Source organism: Salvelinus namaycush, chromosome 37 (assembly GCF_016432855.1).
Source record: "Salvelinus namaycush isolate Seneca chromosome 37, SaNama_1.0, whole genome shotgun sequence".
NCBI classification, from domain to species: Eukaryota; Metazoa; Chordata; class Actinopteri; order Salmoniformes; family Salmonidae; genus Salvelinus; species Salvelinus namaycush.
The window spans coordinates 9,339,481-9,355,885 of record NC_052343.1 but is presented as its reverse complement, the minus strand read 5'-3'; the positions used below and the strand labels follow the sequence as shown (position 1 = coordinate 9,355,885).

The window sequence follows — 16,405 nt, the reverse complement described above, 5'->3', positions numbered from 1 at the left end:
TCAATATCCATCTCTACCATCTACATTTATATGTGTTGTTTCTTTGTTTTGATTTTTATGCGCTTTGAGATTATTTTCTGTAATGAAAAGCGCTATTCAAGTGAAATAAATGATTATTAATAAATTATCTGGGTCTTGTCTTATCCCCTGTTTTCTCCCCCTCCATCTCAAAGGTGTAAAATCGACGAGGAGGTGACCCACAAGGCGTGGTTGAACCGCTCAAACATCCTGTTTGCGGGGACAGACAAGTGGTCGCTGGACAGACGGGTGTCGCTGGTCAACAGTAACACTAGTGACTTCTCCATCCAGATAGAGAGAGTGGAGGTGGCTGACGAGGGGCTGTACACCTGCAGCTTCCAGGCCAGCAACAAGCCCCGCATAGCCCACGTCTTCCTCATCGTCCAAGGTGAGTCCCTGGGGACATCTAGGTGGGGGGAAAGATGGGGGAGAATAAAATATTTGCATGTTTTAAATCTCAAGCCCAAATCATCCCAAAGTGTCTGACATTGGTTGCCTACATTAATGAATTTGTCAAAGGATATTTAAAACATGCTAATTTGGGGGATATGGACTTTGTTTCTGGACAAGAACAGCTAACGAGTTATGATTTGGTGACAGCAGCCAGGGAAAAACAAAAAAAGCATGGCTTTATCTTTCTCTTTGTCCATTGACTGTTTACAGGGTAAGTAAACAAATATTTAGGTGTATTAGCCCTTTAATTGCTATATTTTAATGTGTTTACAGTACATATTGTACTTGGTTCTGTAATGGGCACGTACCACTTTATTTACGGGATTATTTATTCACCTCCAGGTTTTAGTCCAGCAATTGTAAACACAACTTTACTTTTACTTTACAAAAAAAATGTAAAGTGGCCCAAGGCCTTTGTTAGTGTTGTGCAGTGGATGGAGCCTTGGACTGAGCAAAGAAAGCAGCCAACTGAGGCCTTAGCAACTGAGCCTCGAGCCCAATACATTAGCACTGATGCAAGTTTACCTCAGAACTGAGAGGGGTGGGTAGATCCTGGGGTAAGTGGGTAAGACGATATGGGCGGCTATACAGGAGGCTGTCCAACTGCCTGACTGAATAATTGATAGTGCAGGACCAGATCTGGGCCTATCGTCAAGGCAACGGTGGAGTGAGTGAGAGTTAGACTGATCCTGAGTGACGTGATTTATTGGCGCCCGGCTGCTCGGCTGATGGATTGCAGACCTTTTCTCCCTGCATGTGTCAATTGTTATGTATATTGTACCTTGTGTACTAGCATATCGCAGTAATACAAGACCGGCGGTATAAAAATGAAAAATATTATATCAACTGGCCAACACACACACACACCATGCTGCTGCAGAGATGGAGAGAGAGAGAGCAAGCTGGGCATGTTTCAGCAGTCGTGTGTGTGTGTGTGTGCGTGCGTGCGTGCGTGCGTGCGTGCGTGCGTGCGTGCGTGCGTGCGTGCGTGCGTGCGTGTGTGTGCGTGCATGCGTGCGTGCGTGCGTGCGTGCGTGAATACAGTACTTGCATGCGTGTGTGTCTGTATATAGGCAGGGTGCAGGCAGGATTACCCAGAAGGCTAAGCCAGCCACTCTCCAACAGACTGTTCACACAGTGCAGGTGCCAAGGAGAAGCATTTATCCGCAGGGCAAATGGGCACACAGATGACCATGTTTCCCTAGTTTCCAAGTCGCCTCCAATTTCAGTCTGAACCGCGATATCACACAAAATAATTACACCCCAGAGTCACTGCATCAAACAGTGACGGCCATGGTGGGGTAGCGATGGCTCCAATCTTTGCTTTATCGCAAGAGAATTTTCGCCTGGCCAGAGAGTTAAAAATGGGATCCTGTAGTTAGATGCTTCGCAGAAAAACAGCCTCATGGCCAAGCTCATTAAAAGCAACGATAATGGGCCATTTAAATTCAAGGACCATCTAGTTATCTTTCTAACTATATGCATAGTGCCTGCTCTGGAATGGCAATTTAGAGAAAAACAGCATTTGATGGTGGTCATGCTGTGAAAAGAAAAAAACAAAGCAACTACCAAAGAGAGAAACTTCTAGACCTTGAGTGAAGATTTCCATCCCTATATTCAACACCAAAGTGAAGAACATTCTATAGCTTTGTCTTGTTATAATAGAGAATCAGTGTTTGTCATTGGTAGTATTGTTATTTTGGTAACCCCTTACTTATATGCTTGTCATTTCAGTTGTATACCTTGATTATACCTTGCAAACAGTGAGGGGAGGGCAGCTTAGGTCTAGTTCCTCTTTTTTGTCAAGTCATGACTGTCAATAAAACCCAACTCTTTCGTCTTGCAGTGCCAGCCAGAATCGTCAACATCTCCCAAGACGTGTCAGTGAACGAGGGGGGCAATGTATACCTCTTCTGTCTGGCGGTGGGACGACCTGAACCCACTGTCACCTGGAAGGAGAACAAATGTAAGACGCCCGTCCCTGTCTCCTGTTGTAGTACCCAGTCCTCATGTCTCCTCTCCCAGTTGCCCGTCCCTTTCCCAGTCTCTGTGTCGTGTTCTTTGTCCGCTGTCGTAGTCTATACTAACTAGTCCCTGTTCCCAGTCCCTTGTTTCTGTCACCTGCCTGTCCCCTGTTTTCTGTCATAGTCCCCTACCCTCTGTCCTAGTCCCTAGAGTGTCGCATGTCCACTGTCACCTGCCCTTGTTACCATTTCCATCACACCCAAGCTGTGGCTGCTAGTTCCCTCTCATACACACCACACACCCACACACACACACCCACACACACACATCACATCACACATAATTATCCACAAATAATGCATGCCAGCCACAATCATCAGCATCTGTCACCATCCTCACTGTCACCGCCTTCACCATGTCAACAATGCTAATAATGATGTTTGTCATTAGAACACTATTTATACATTGGTTTCGAGGGTGGTCGTGATAAAACGTCTAATAAGCTAAGTCATATCCATTTAGATTTGTTCGTGAAATGATTCCTATCCTATTACCATGTCTGCCACCATCGATGGTAAGATTTTAAATGATTTATTTCATGTTGATGCATCTCATAGGATGTGTTGAGCATGTTGAAGTTACCCTGCTAGGCGCTAGATAGGTTTAGCACAATGTTACAATGTGTTACAGTGACCTACTGGGGGTGCAACAGCTTGGAAGTAGCTGGAAGTCCTGCTCAATTTCCTCTCTATGCCCTGATAACACACACACACACACACACACACACCCTTAATGTACATTACAGCCACTTGCTGTGCTTGTCTGCAGACGTACAGCAGTTCTTCCTTGTCATCACTATACTCCCCCACCCTCGTTCCCTCACACACACCCCTTCAGTTTGCAGTGTGAGATAGGGCGGCATTGTTATTCTGTGGAAGTCACTGCAGCGAAGCCATGGGCTGCTGGGGGAGTGGTGGTGGGGAGGAGAGAGGGAGGGGAAAGAGAAGCCTAGAGAAACAGTGAGAATCTGCGAACCATCTGTCCCTCTATTCAGACACTGCAGTGAGTGGGAGACAAATTGGTAGAGGGGTATCCCGCCTGGGTGTAGGGAGTCGGGACACACACCTTCAAGACAATCCACCATGCACCTGTCACTCTATTCAGACACTGCATTGGTGGATAGATTACAGTGGGACCCCTACATAGGTGTAGAGACACAACTTGAAGACAATCCTCTGCACCTGGCATGGTGGCACCGTGGTGTCATCTTTCCCCTGGTCACCAGGGCCCTTATTCATAAGTGCTGGCAACAGAAATAGTTTTAAAACGTTTTGCAACAGCAAACAACAGGTAGTCCCTCCCTGTGTCAGTCTATTTCCTTCCAATGGATGCCTAATGAATACAACCCAGACGTGTACACACTGCTCCTAGTACTGCTCCTGCCCACTTTATCTCTCACTGATACCATCTCCATCTCCCATTCACACTCTTTCACAGACATCACCTAAACCCCCATTAAATCTGAGACTTCAAGCTCTTATCATTGGACATCTCATCCATTAGATAAGATGCACATACACACTCACATACATTAACACAGACAAATAACCTCACTCACACACTCCTCACTTAATCGCCAAACAGCACGCCACATCGATGCTCTCTGGCCCACGTACTCCATCGCATCAGACTCCATTCACTATGGTCTCAGTCAAACAAACAATGCCTGCCAGATGCTCGACTACCGCTGATAGCGCTAGAAAGAACCAGACCACCTCTGCTACAGAAACACTCCACTGCAATATATCTCAAAGGCTCTGACTGAGTCTGACTGCTCAGTGCTCATAAAGTGTCAACGTCCTATAGGGAAATGGACTACAGTTTCACTGCAGGGCAGATCTAAACTTTGACCTCTTTCCTTTCAACCATCCGTCTGGCTTCCTCTTTTCCCCGCAGGTCTAATCTAAGTGTTTGGTTGGTGGTGGGAGTCCAGGCCTGCGTCTGAAATGGCACCCCCACACATCTCCGTTGACGCTGGCTGAGCACCCAACTCTGCCCCCGGGGAAGAAGGGAAATCAAGGGAAGGGAAAGAAGCCAGAGATCCAAATCCCTGAGACACAACCAGGGCTGCAGAAGACATATTTAAAGAGACTGGCCTAATATATTATAGCTTCTAGAAAGGAGAGAGAGAGAGGGAGAGGGTAAGATAGAGAAAGCAGAAGAGAGAGAAAGGAAATGAGAAAAGAGAGAGAAGGCGAGAAAGAGGAAGACAAAAATTAACAGAGAAAGAGAGAAACGGAGAGACAAAAAAAGACAAAGAGAACGAGTGGTCGAAATTGAAATAAAGAGAAAGGGACGTCCATTATTGACAGCAACCCTGGAGCAATGCCTTGCTCAAGAGTAGGGGATTAAACATCCAACCTTTCAGTTGCTGTATGGTGGCAGGTAGCCTAGCGGTTAGATCATTGGTCCAGTAACTAAAAGAGTGCTTGTTAGAATCCCCAGCCAACTAGGTGAAATAATCTGTCAATCTGCCCTTGAGCAAGGCACTTAACCCTAATTGCTCCAGGGTCACTGTGAAAAAATGACTAAACCCTGGCCATGACCCCACTCTTAGGGGGAGTGGGATGAGCAGAAAACACATTTCCATGTCATACTTGTACATGTGTGAAACAGGACAAATATAAGCACCCCATATTTTATATAGTGCACTACTTTTAATCAGAGCCTGAGGGGAGTCCTCTTGGGTCCTGGTCAAAATAATGCATTAAATAGGGAATAGCGAACTGTTTAGAAGGCCTTTTGCCTTTTGGTAGGCCGTTATTGTAACTAAGACTTTGTTCTAATCTGACTTGCCTAGTTAAATAAAGATAAAAAAAATTAAATCTGAGGTTTAAAAAAATCTGAGGCAGCCCTAGGTCTTCTTCCAGTAGTGTCTGTGTAAGCGTCTGATGGAGCTGCAGTGTTTTACAGGCCATTGTGAGAGCTATGAAAATTCACTGGAGGACTGATTCCCTGATATGATCTCGCTGTGGAGGAACGGTCAGCGATAAGTCAGAGGGAAGCAGGGAATGAAGAGAGGGGTAAGGAGGATGCTGTGCTCTGACATATTACATCATACAGCTGCTGAGAATTAAACTAGTCACAAAATGCACATGAAATACCCCGACCGGACTTCCCTTTCTCTTTATTTAGATTTTGACCACTCGTTCTCTTTCTCTGTTCATTTTTGTATTTCTCTCTCTCTCTCCCTCCCTCCCTCCCTCCTTTCTAGAAGCCGTATTTAATATATTAGGCCAGTCTCTTTAAATGTCTTCTGCAGCTCTGGTTGTGTCTCAGTGATTTGGATCTCTGGCTTATTTCCCTTCCCTTGCCTTCCCTTCTTCCCCAGGGGCAGAGTGGGTGCTCAGCCAGCGTCAACGGAGATGTCACAGGGGAGCCAAATGTATTAGGCTAATGTTATGAGTGAATAACATTGCTGTAAACCCCCAACGCGTTTCGCCACTGCTGCCACTACTCGCTACAGGGTGGTGGGCGGCAGGCTGTACCGCCACTGCAGCAGCTGCAGATAATCATCTCCAGCTCAGTAGCCGCAGCTAATAATCCCCCAGTATAATCTTCAATTGGAACCGCCGCGCTAATCTCTGACAGGAATTATCGCTACCGTTTAGAGTGTCTTGCGTCAGTTGTTACTCGGGTGCAGGCACATGTGTGTATGGGGGGGCTGGGGGGTTGCTCGACAACACTGTGTGTGTGTGTGTGTGTGTGTGTGTGTGTGTGTGTGTGTGTGTGTGTGTGTGTGTGTGTGTGTGTGTGTGTGTGTGTGTGTGTGTGTGTGTGTGTGTGTGTGTGTGTGTGTGTGTGTGTGTGTGTGTGTGTGGAGGCCAGTGGTCCACTGACTGGCTGGCTTTTTTCATTTTTTTATTATGATAACTGAGCAGCAATTTAAGCTGTGGATTTCCTTGTTAGTAGACAGATTATGTATTATGTCGTGTTCCACAGCCTGGCTTCTTTAATGGGGAAAATAGGAGAAAAGCTTAATGGTGTTGGAGCTTGGAGGCTGCCAGACAGACAGCTGGCTTTGTGGAGACACACAGTGGGGCAACGTTCCCTCAATGTTCCCTCTCGACGCTGTCCTTCTAATAACACCTCTGCATCCATTCCCTTACGCGAATAAAGCCAATATATTCTAGCCTGCCGGCCTCTTTGACTCAGTAAAGACTTTTGCCGTCACGTCGCCAGAGGAAAACGAGGGCTGCTGAAGTGTGAGACAGACTAATTTGCTTGTCAGGGCACTAGGGAGTTTTGTCAACACCACATAACAGCCCCATATTGTTCTTACTGCATAGTGACGCACACACTGTTACCCCTGTCGAGTTTGGTGTGGCCAACGTTTAAAAATAAATACCTATTTATTTCTGTTGAGGCTTTGTGAAGTAGTGATGTAACATTGTTGTCAAGCCTCAGTTCCTAGCTTCAGTATCTGTTGCTCACGGACATACAGGTACTCCAACACAGATCTAGGATCAGCTTCCACCTCCTCCAATCCACACCTGGCAAAACCCCCAAACTGACCATAAATCAGCATCTAGGGCAACTTTATTTTACACCTGGGTCGTGTTCATTAGGCACCAAGTTGAAGGAATATAATTTGATCTCTGAGAAATTAAGCTAATTGATTGGCCCTTTTAATTTATAGGATTCATATAATTTTCAATAAATATAGTACCTAACATCCAATTTGGACCATAATTATTTCTAACAATGAGTAAGACATGAGGAATCATCCACAGACCAGTCACCCACAGACCTCCCACACCCCACACCAATCCCACCCCAACAACCAGTATACAGTATCAGTTCTCTATGTCTGACAAGTAGTGCTGCGCTTGGAGTATTGCTTCTTCAACCTTTGTGAATCTGTTGATGGTTTTATTCCCCTGTTCAGAGAAAATAGCTTGTGTTCTTTACCATAAATGATTGTGAGGAACCAAGTTTTTCCCACTTGATGCTGCCACCACACCCATTTCATCTCGTCATGAGCAAAAGCTATTGGTTTTCTACCCAAAGTTGAAAAGACAATATTGTGATCCGTTTGTGACCGACCAGCTCGATTCGGTCTTAAAAGTAGCAACATTTAAAATTGTGTTTTTGTACATAGGATAAAAGTAGAAACTCAGAGCAAGCACAATGGTATATCATACACTACAGTTTCTGTATAGCACTTTGTGACATCGGATGATGTAAAAAGGGATTTATAAATACAATTGATTGATTGAATGTGAAAGTAATGCTGCTTTGAAAGTTGAAAATAGCCCTTGAATATTTTTGTACACTTACTGGAAAGTTCTTTGTCAGCACCCATTCAGCATTGTTCACACCCTCTTAAGCCTTAGCCCCACCCATCTCTTTAAGGATTCACATACATGACATCAGCAGCCTGGTGGTCCAAAGTAGCATAACTGGTGTATTTTAACACCAATAAACCCATCAGTTTAAAATGTATTTACTAACCAGGCAACTTAAAGCAACTTTCTTAACAATACTTTGGTTCGTTTCTAGCTTGTTAGCTAGCAAGCTAATGTTAAGTTACAGGAAAATATACTCACAACACGCTCATTATTTGCAAGTTAACGGCAAGCAAATTACAGAATTTAATAGTTTACGGTTGTGAGTGTGACAAAATAAAAGCAGGGCTTTCTACCAGAGAATTTTTGAGCTTGGACACTGTCTCGTTGGCCTAACGTTATTTCCTAATTTGACTTTAATGCAGGTCATGTTGTTCTTCACGTTACCGTTGCTGGTAAACACACACTATATCAAATCAAATCAAAGTTTATTGGTCACATGCACAGAATACAGAAGGTGTAAACTGTACAGTGATATGGTACCTTGCATAGTGGAATATTTTGTTTAGACATGCAGCTAGCTAGCTAGCTACAAAATGAACCATAATCCCAACTCATAATGTTACTACGCTGCATCAACCTGCAGGTAGCTAACCAACTAGATTCAATGTTAGCTAGCTAGCTAGCTAACATTAGGCTATAAATAGCAATGCACATGGCTCTGAGATACAATTAATATTACCTCACAGGTCATACACGATGGTGGGTTGGTGGGTTTGTGCCAACCCACCAGCGATGGTGGGTTTGTGCCCATAGGCGACGTTGTTGCCGGTGAGGTCTGGTGAGGACCTGCCTTACAACAGGCCTACAAGCCCTCAGTCCAGCCTCTCTCAGCCTATTGCGGACAGTCTGAGCACTGATGGAGGGATTGTGCGTTCCTGGTGTAACTCGGGCAGTTGTTGTTGCCATCCTGTACCTGTCCTGCAGGTGTGATGTTCAGATGTACCGATCCTGTCCTGGTGTTGTTACACGTGGTCTGCCACTACGAGGACAATCAGCTGTCCGTCCTGTCTCCCTGTAGCGCTATCTTAGGCGTCTCACAGTACGGACATGGCAATTTATTGCCCTGGCCACATCTGCAGTCCTCATGCCTCCTTGCAGCATGCCTAAGGCACATTCACGCAGATGAGCAGGGACCCTGGGCATCTTTCTTTTGGTAGTTTTCAGAGTCAGTAGAAAGGCCTCTTTAGTGTCCTAAGTTTTCATAACTGTGACCTTAATTGCCTACCGTCTGTAAGCTGTTAGTGTCTTAACGACCGTTCCACAGGTGCATGTTCATTAATTGTTTATGGTTCATTGAACAAGCATGGGAAACAGTGTTTAACCCTTTACAATGAAGATCTGTGAAGTTATTTGGATTTTTACGAATTATCTTTGAAAGACAGGGTCCTGAAAAAGGGCTGTTTCTTTTTTTGCTGAGTTTAGTACTGTGCGCCTACCATAGTCTGTTCTAGACTTGGGGACTGTGAAGAGACCTCTGGTGGCATGTCTTGTGGGGTATGCGTGGGTGTCCAAGCTGTTTCCAAGTATTTTAATGTTAGCTCTCTGTGTACGATTGAGGGCCAGCCATGCTGCCCTGTTCTGAGCCAATTACAATTTTCCTAAATCCCTCTTTGTGGCACCTGACCACACTACTGAACATTAGTCTAGGTGCGACAAAACTAGGGCCTGTAGGACCTGCCTTGTTGATAGTGTTGTTAAGAAGGCAGAGCAGCCTTAGCTACTGTTGTATCAATATGTTTTGACCATGACAGTTTACAATACAGGTTTACTCCAAGCAGTTTAGTCACTTGCTCAATTTCCACAGTATTATTTATGAGATGTAGTTGAGGTTTAGAGTTTAGTGAATGATTTGTCCCAAATAAAATGCTTTTAGTTTTGGAAATATTTAGGACTAACATTGTCCTTACTACCCATTCCGAAACTAACTGCAGCTCTTTGTTAAGTGTTGCAGTCATTTCAGTTGCTGTAGTAGCTGACGTGTATAGCGTTGACTCATCCGCATACATAGACACACTGGCTTAACTCAAAGCCAGTGGCATGTCGTTAGTAAAGATAGAAAAAAAGTAAGGGGCCTAAACAGCTACCCTGGTGAATTCCTGATTCTACCTGGATTATGTTTGAAAGGGTTCCATTAAAGAACACCTTCTGTGTTCTGTTAGACAAGTAACTATTTATCCACATTATAGTAGGGGGTGTAAAGCCATAACACATACGTTTTTCCAGCAGCAGACGATAATGTCAAAAGCTGCACTGAAGTCTAACAAGACAGCCCCCACAATAATTTTATCATCAATTTCTCTCAGCCAATCATCAGTCATTTGTGTAAGTGCTGTACTTGTTGAGTGTCCTTCCCTATAAGTGTGCTGAAAGTCTGTTGTCAATTTGTTTACTCTGAAATAGCATTGTATCTGGTCAAACACAATTTTTTCCAGAAGTTTACTAAGGGTTGGTAACAGGCTGATTGGTCGGCTATTTGAGGGGCTTTACTATTCTTGGGTAGCGGAATTACATTAGCTTCCCTCCAGGCCTGAGGACACACACTTTCTAGTAGGCTTAAATTGAAGATGTGGCCAATAGGAGTGGAAACATCGTGCTCTATTGTCCTCAGTCATTTTCCATCCAGATTGTCAGACCCCGATGGCTTGTTATTGTTGATAGACAACACATTTTTTTCACCTCTTCCACACTGACTTTACGGAATTCAGAAGTACAATTCTTGTCTTTCAAATTTGGTCAGATATACTTGGATGTGTACTGTCAGTGTTTGTTGCTGGGATGTCATACCTAAGTTTGCTTATCTTGCCAATGAAAAGTAATTTAAGTAGTTGGCAACATAGTGGGTTTTGTGATGAATGAGCCATCTGATTCAATGAATGATGGAGTCGAGTTTGCCTTTTTTTCTGTAGACTGTAGACAGGGGTTTCGTACAACAGGCTTCTTTCTGTGTATTCTTTTTTCAACCTCATTCGCATATTTGCAATCAAACTCTAGAATTTTCTCCACCTCCTTAGCTATCATACTCTGCTTCCACCGGGCATTCCACTGATTTCAAAAGTCTGTTCTCCAGAAAGTGGAGCGCAACACTATTGCAGTTATTTGTGTGTGGTGGCAGTATTAGTAACAGTGGCATCTAGCGGGAAAAAATTGATACTTTCACACTAATTGATTTAATCGACCCTGAACAAACGCACTTTTCAGCCTGTGATGACCTCTGACCTCTATCATTTGACCCTGTCCTTTGTCCAATCAGATGGTCTAATGAGTGAAGGGGAGTTCCTGGACATAACAGAGATCAAGCGGCATCAGGCGGAAGAGTTTGAGTGCATCACTAACAACGGAGTGACGCAGCCCGACATACGCAAGGTCAAGGTCACCGTCAACTGTGAGTGTCCCTATAAACCACAAAACACACGCATGCACTCACATACACAGACACACAGACAGACAAAGAAACAGTCACAGACACAGACACCCCACACATAGTATACCTCCCATAAGATAATACTATACTGAACGAAAATATAAACGCAACATGCAACAATTAAAAATATTTTGCTGAGTTACAGTTCAGATGAGGAATCAGTCAATTGAATTAACTTCATTAGGTCCTAATCTATGGATGTCACATGACTGGTTACAGATACCGTTTAAAAAAAAGGACCTCAAAATGGGCATCATGATCTCGTCATGGAATTTTTGTGCATTCAAATTGCCAATCGATAAAATGCAATTGTATTCGTTGTCCGTAGATTATGCCTGCCCATACCATAACCCCACTGCATCCATGGGGCACTCTGTTCGCAATGTTGACATCAGCAAACCACTCGCCAAGAGTGTGCTAAAGGGTGGCTATTTGAAGAATCTCAAATATAAAATATATTTTGATTTGTTGAACACTTTTTTGTTTTCTACATTATTCCATATGTGTTATTTCATAGTTTTGATGTCGTCACTATTATTCTACAATGTAGAAAATATTTAAAAAATACAGAAAAATCCTTGAATGAGTAGGTGTTCTAAAACGTTTGTATGTCTTAATAATTTTATATGTCATGTATTTATCAACCTCAACCTTTCTCGGCCTTGAAGGTCACTGAGCCTTTCTTTGTCTGAGCTTAACTTTTAATCACTATCGTTGTGTACATATGTTAAAGATTTCTCTCACTTCTCCCTCCTTCTTCCTTGTTCAGACCCTCCCATGATCACAGACGTGAAGAACATGCCAGCCCAGCTGGGCAAGACGGCCATTTTGCGCTGTGAGGCCATGGCAGTACCCACAGCCTCCTTTGAGTGGTACAGAGACGACCGCAGGTAAGAAAAATACCTCCTCCTTCTCCTTCACTTTTTCTCTAATAGGACGGTTTTGCTAGCACAGACTGGAATTTGTTCCGGTATTCATCCAATGGCATTGAGGAGTATACCACCTCAGTCACCGGCTTCATCAATAAGTGCATCGATATCCAACCAGAAGCCATGGATTACAGGCAACATCTGCACTGAGCTAAAGGCTGAAGCTGCCGCTTTCAAGGAGCGGGACACTAATCCGGACGCTTATAAGAAATCCCATTATGCCCTCAGACGAACCATCAACCAGGCAAAGCGTCAATACAGGACTAAGATTGAATCCTACTATACCAGCTCTGATGCTCGTCGGATGTGGCGCGAGCCTACCAGACGGGCCTTTTATGCTCGCTTCGAGGCAAGCAACAGTGAAGCATGCATGAGAGCACCAGCTGTTCCGGACGACTGTGTGATCACTCTCTCCGTAGCTGATGTGAGCAAGACCTTAAAACTGGTCAACATGACTGGTTGCATCACCACCTGGTATAAAAACTGCTCGGCATCCGACCGTAAGGCGCTACAGAGGGTAGTGTGTACGGCCCAGTACATCACTGGGGCCAAGCTTCCTGCCATCCACGACCTATATACTAGGCGGTGTCAGAGGAAGGCCCAAAAAATTGACAAAGACTCCAGTCACCCAAGTCGTAGACTGTTCTCTCTGCTACAGCACGACAAGCGGTACCGGAGCGCCAAGTCTAGGTCCAAAAGACTCCTACCCCCAAGCCATAAGACTGCTGAACAAGTAATCAAATGGCCACCCGGACTATTTGCATTGCTCGCTGTTTGTTATCTATGCATAGTCACTTTACACCTACCTACATGTACAAATTACCTAGTAAATATTTTCTTAAAACTCTATTTTCTTAAATCTGCATTGTTGGTTAAGGGCTTGTAAGTAAGCATTTCATGTTGTATTTGGAGCATGTGACAAATACAATTTGATTTGATTTGATTTAATAGGTTAGGTAGATTTTCTTCCGGTATTGCTAACACATCCTTTCAGATATAAACAAAGTTATTTTTCTCTCTCACTCTCTGTCTGTCTTTCTCTCTCGAATAACACATTCCCCCTCCTCCGTAACTACCTCACCTGACAATTCTGATAGTCAAAATTAAACAGCACTTAAAACTACAATACCTTCTGGTGTACCTTCTCTCTTTTCTTCCCTCTTTCCCATGGCACTTTGTTTATATTTGAAAGGATTGGGTAAATGTAACCAAAAAGCTGAGCTTTTACCATATTACTCATTGCAATCCAATCCTTTGCTGTCGAGACAGAGAGAGAAAGAACACAGAAAAGAGAGAGCGAGGGGGGTGGGAGAGAGAGAGAACACAGTCTAATGGGGCACACCAGGAAGTATTGTAGGTTTAAGTGCTGTTAGATTTTTATTGGAATTGTCAGGTGAGGTAGTGACAGAGAGGAGGGGGAATGTGTTATTCTGAGATCTCTGGGGAGAATATAGTAACAGTCTCCTGCTAAGAGGTGTGATTTAATGTTCTCTCTCTCTCTCTGTCTCTCTCGACAGCAAAGGATTGGATTGTAATGAGTAATATGGTAAAAACTCAGCTCTGTATTGGTAACACTTACCCAATCCTTTCAAATATAAACAAAATGCCATGGGAGAGAAGAAAAAGAGAGAGCGAGAGAGAGAGCGAGAGAGAGAGCGAGAGAGAGAGCGAGAGAGAGAGCGAGAGTGAGAGAGAGCAAGAGAGAGAGTGAAAGAGAGAGAGAAAGAGAGAGAGCAGTGTAATGCGGCACACCAGAAAGTATTGTAGATTTAAGTGCTGTTACATTTTGAATATTAGAATTGTCAGGTGAGGTGGTGACAATTCAGAGGGGGCTTGTAAGTACGCATGTCACGGTAAGGTCTACATCTGTTGTATTTGGCACATGTGATTAATACAATTTGATTTGATTTGATTTAATAGGTTAGGTAGATTTTCTTCCTGTATTGCTAACATACTTTCAGATATAAACAAAGTTATTTCTCTCTCTCTCCATCGGTCGCTCGCTCATCCCCCCACTCTACCCCTCTCTCTCTATCTACCTCCCCCCGCTCTCTTTGTCCCGCCCTCTCTCTCTATCTCACCCACCTTTCTCCCTCTCTCTCTCTGTATCAGGCCGGTAGAGAGCGATAACACTCTGAGGATCAAGAACGAGAAGACGCGTTCACTGCTTCTCTTTACCAACGTGACGGACAAACACTTTGGCAACTACACTTGTTTTGCCTCCAACAGGCTGGGAGCCTCCAACGCCAGCATGCTGCTCTTCCGTGAGTCTCTTTAAGCATTCAGACACACACACACACACACACACATACGTAAGCATGCATACGTACACACAGATAGCCACATGCAGACACAGACACATGCATACATACCGCAGGAGGTTGGTGACACCTGAATTGGGGAGGACGGGCTTTTGGTAATGGCTGAAGAAGAATAAGTGGAATGGTATCAAATACATCAAACACATGGTTTCCACGCTCAATTCCGGACATTATTATGAGCCGTCCTCCCCTCAGCAGCCTCCTGTGATGCATACACACACAGACTCACATACTATACTGTACATACACATGCACGCACACACACTTCCATACATGTGTCTAAGCTCATTCTACTTCACTCAATCACACAAGTAGTCACATGTGCATGCACACATACTTAGAGAAGGAAACCAATGCAAACACACACCTAGTCACACACTGCATCCCCATCTCTCTTCCTCTCCCTGCTCACGGTGCTGGATTTTCTCATTTCCCTCCCTCCTTCCCCAATCCCTCCTTCCATCTTGCCATCTCTTTATTCGCCGCCCCATTACACCAAAGAGCTTTTCTCCTCCATTTCTCCCTCTGTTCTGTCCTGTTCTGTTACCCCAGGAAGTTGTCGTGTCTCTCCTTCTCTCTCCTCCCGTCTTGCATTAGCCCTCCCCGATGAGAGATTTCCAACACTGTGTTCTCTCGCTCCCTCTATCCCTCCCTCTCTCCCGCCTTCCACGCTCTGACATTACCATCTTAAGTGAGCCCCTTCATCTCCTCCCTTTCTCTTCTTTCATTCCCTTGTTCTGCCGTTTCCTCGGCAAGTCTCCCTCCAATGACTCACCCCCAGCCAGTCTCATACATCCTTCTGCGCCGCCTTCCTCCATTCCCTCCTCTGTCGGCCCTCGTGTCTTATCTCGCCATCATCTGTCTTTCTCCTCTCCTTTTTTAGCCTAATCTTCCCCCTTCATCATTAGAAAAAGCTGGGTCTGAACCGTCTGTACGAATGGGACACAGACCGAAAATCGAACCACTCTGACTAATATCAGATAGCTTCGGGGATGGTTTTACACTCTGTCCCTGTCATTGCATTCAGACTTCATCCCAAAATGTTTTACCTCTTTTTACTTGTAGCTTACGTTTTCTCTGGTTGTTTCCTTTTTCCCTTACGAATTGTTCTCCACTCTTATTTCCCTCGGTTTCCTCTTTCCTTCTGGGGCCTTTCCTTCTCTCCCGGGCCCCTTGATGCAGGGCCGGGAGCCGTGTACGGACGAGGCGTGGCCGTCAACGTGGGGGTGAGTGCGGGTGTTGGCTTTTGGCTTTGCCTCTCTGTCTCTCTCCTGATGAAGGTCTAAGCGCTTTTCCCGGAAGTCCCATCCCGCCTGTGGAAGGAAGAAGGAATTTATTTAATTACGAACCCATCACTGTGAAACAAAAATAATATGCATTATTCAAAGTAGCCATTGACGCATCGCATCTCACACCCACACCAACTCCCCCCTCGCTACCTATATTGCCACCATCACCATACCACTCTCTCTCTTCATCCTGTTTCCAATGAGGGTCACCATGGTGATGTCTATAATGTGTTTATTAAGAATGATAATTGTGATGATGACGATGAAAACAGATATTTAACACCAAGATAATACTATTACAAATCTAAATCATGACTGATCTACAATAATGTTCATGGACGTTTGGAAACTAGGAGTGACAACGCTACTATTTATGGTTGGAACTACTCTATAATGAAAATGATTCGTTATTCTGATGAGGGTCACGTGACCTTGTTGAAAGCTGTCCATTGGCCCGTCGGTCCTGTGACATTTGACCCTATGATCATACAAGTACCATTTCATTCCGTTTTTAACCATGTGGCAGTGTATATGACCTGCGAATGATGTCAAAACACACATGAAGGGTGGACGGTGGGGGTTCTATAAAGCCTTTGCC

General features: G+C 44.4%; 1 protein-coding gene across 1 annotated transcript in view; it reads left to right on the top strand.

The window, feature by feature from the left end:
* LOC120031594 (igLON family member 5-like) overlaps positions 1-15,804 on the top strand; it is a 75,344-nt gene extending 59,540 nt beyond the window's left edge. The window contains exons 7-12 of the mRNA XM_038977402.1: positions 174-406; positions 2,318-2,437; positions 11,098-11,229; positions 12,038-12,158; positions 14,310-14,461; positions 15,701-15,804. Coding sequence (XP_038833330.1) covers positions 174-406; positions 2,318-2,437; positions 11,098-11,229; positions 12,038-12,158; positions 14,310-14,461; positions 15,701-15,804 — 862 coding nt within the window. The remainder of the gene's footprint in view (positions 1-173; positions 407-2,317; positions 2,438-11,097; positions 11,230-12,037; positions 12,159-14,309; positions 14,462-15,700) is intronic.
* Positions 15,805-16,405: the final 601 nt, after the last annotated feature.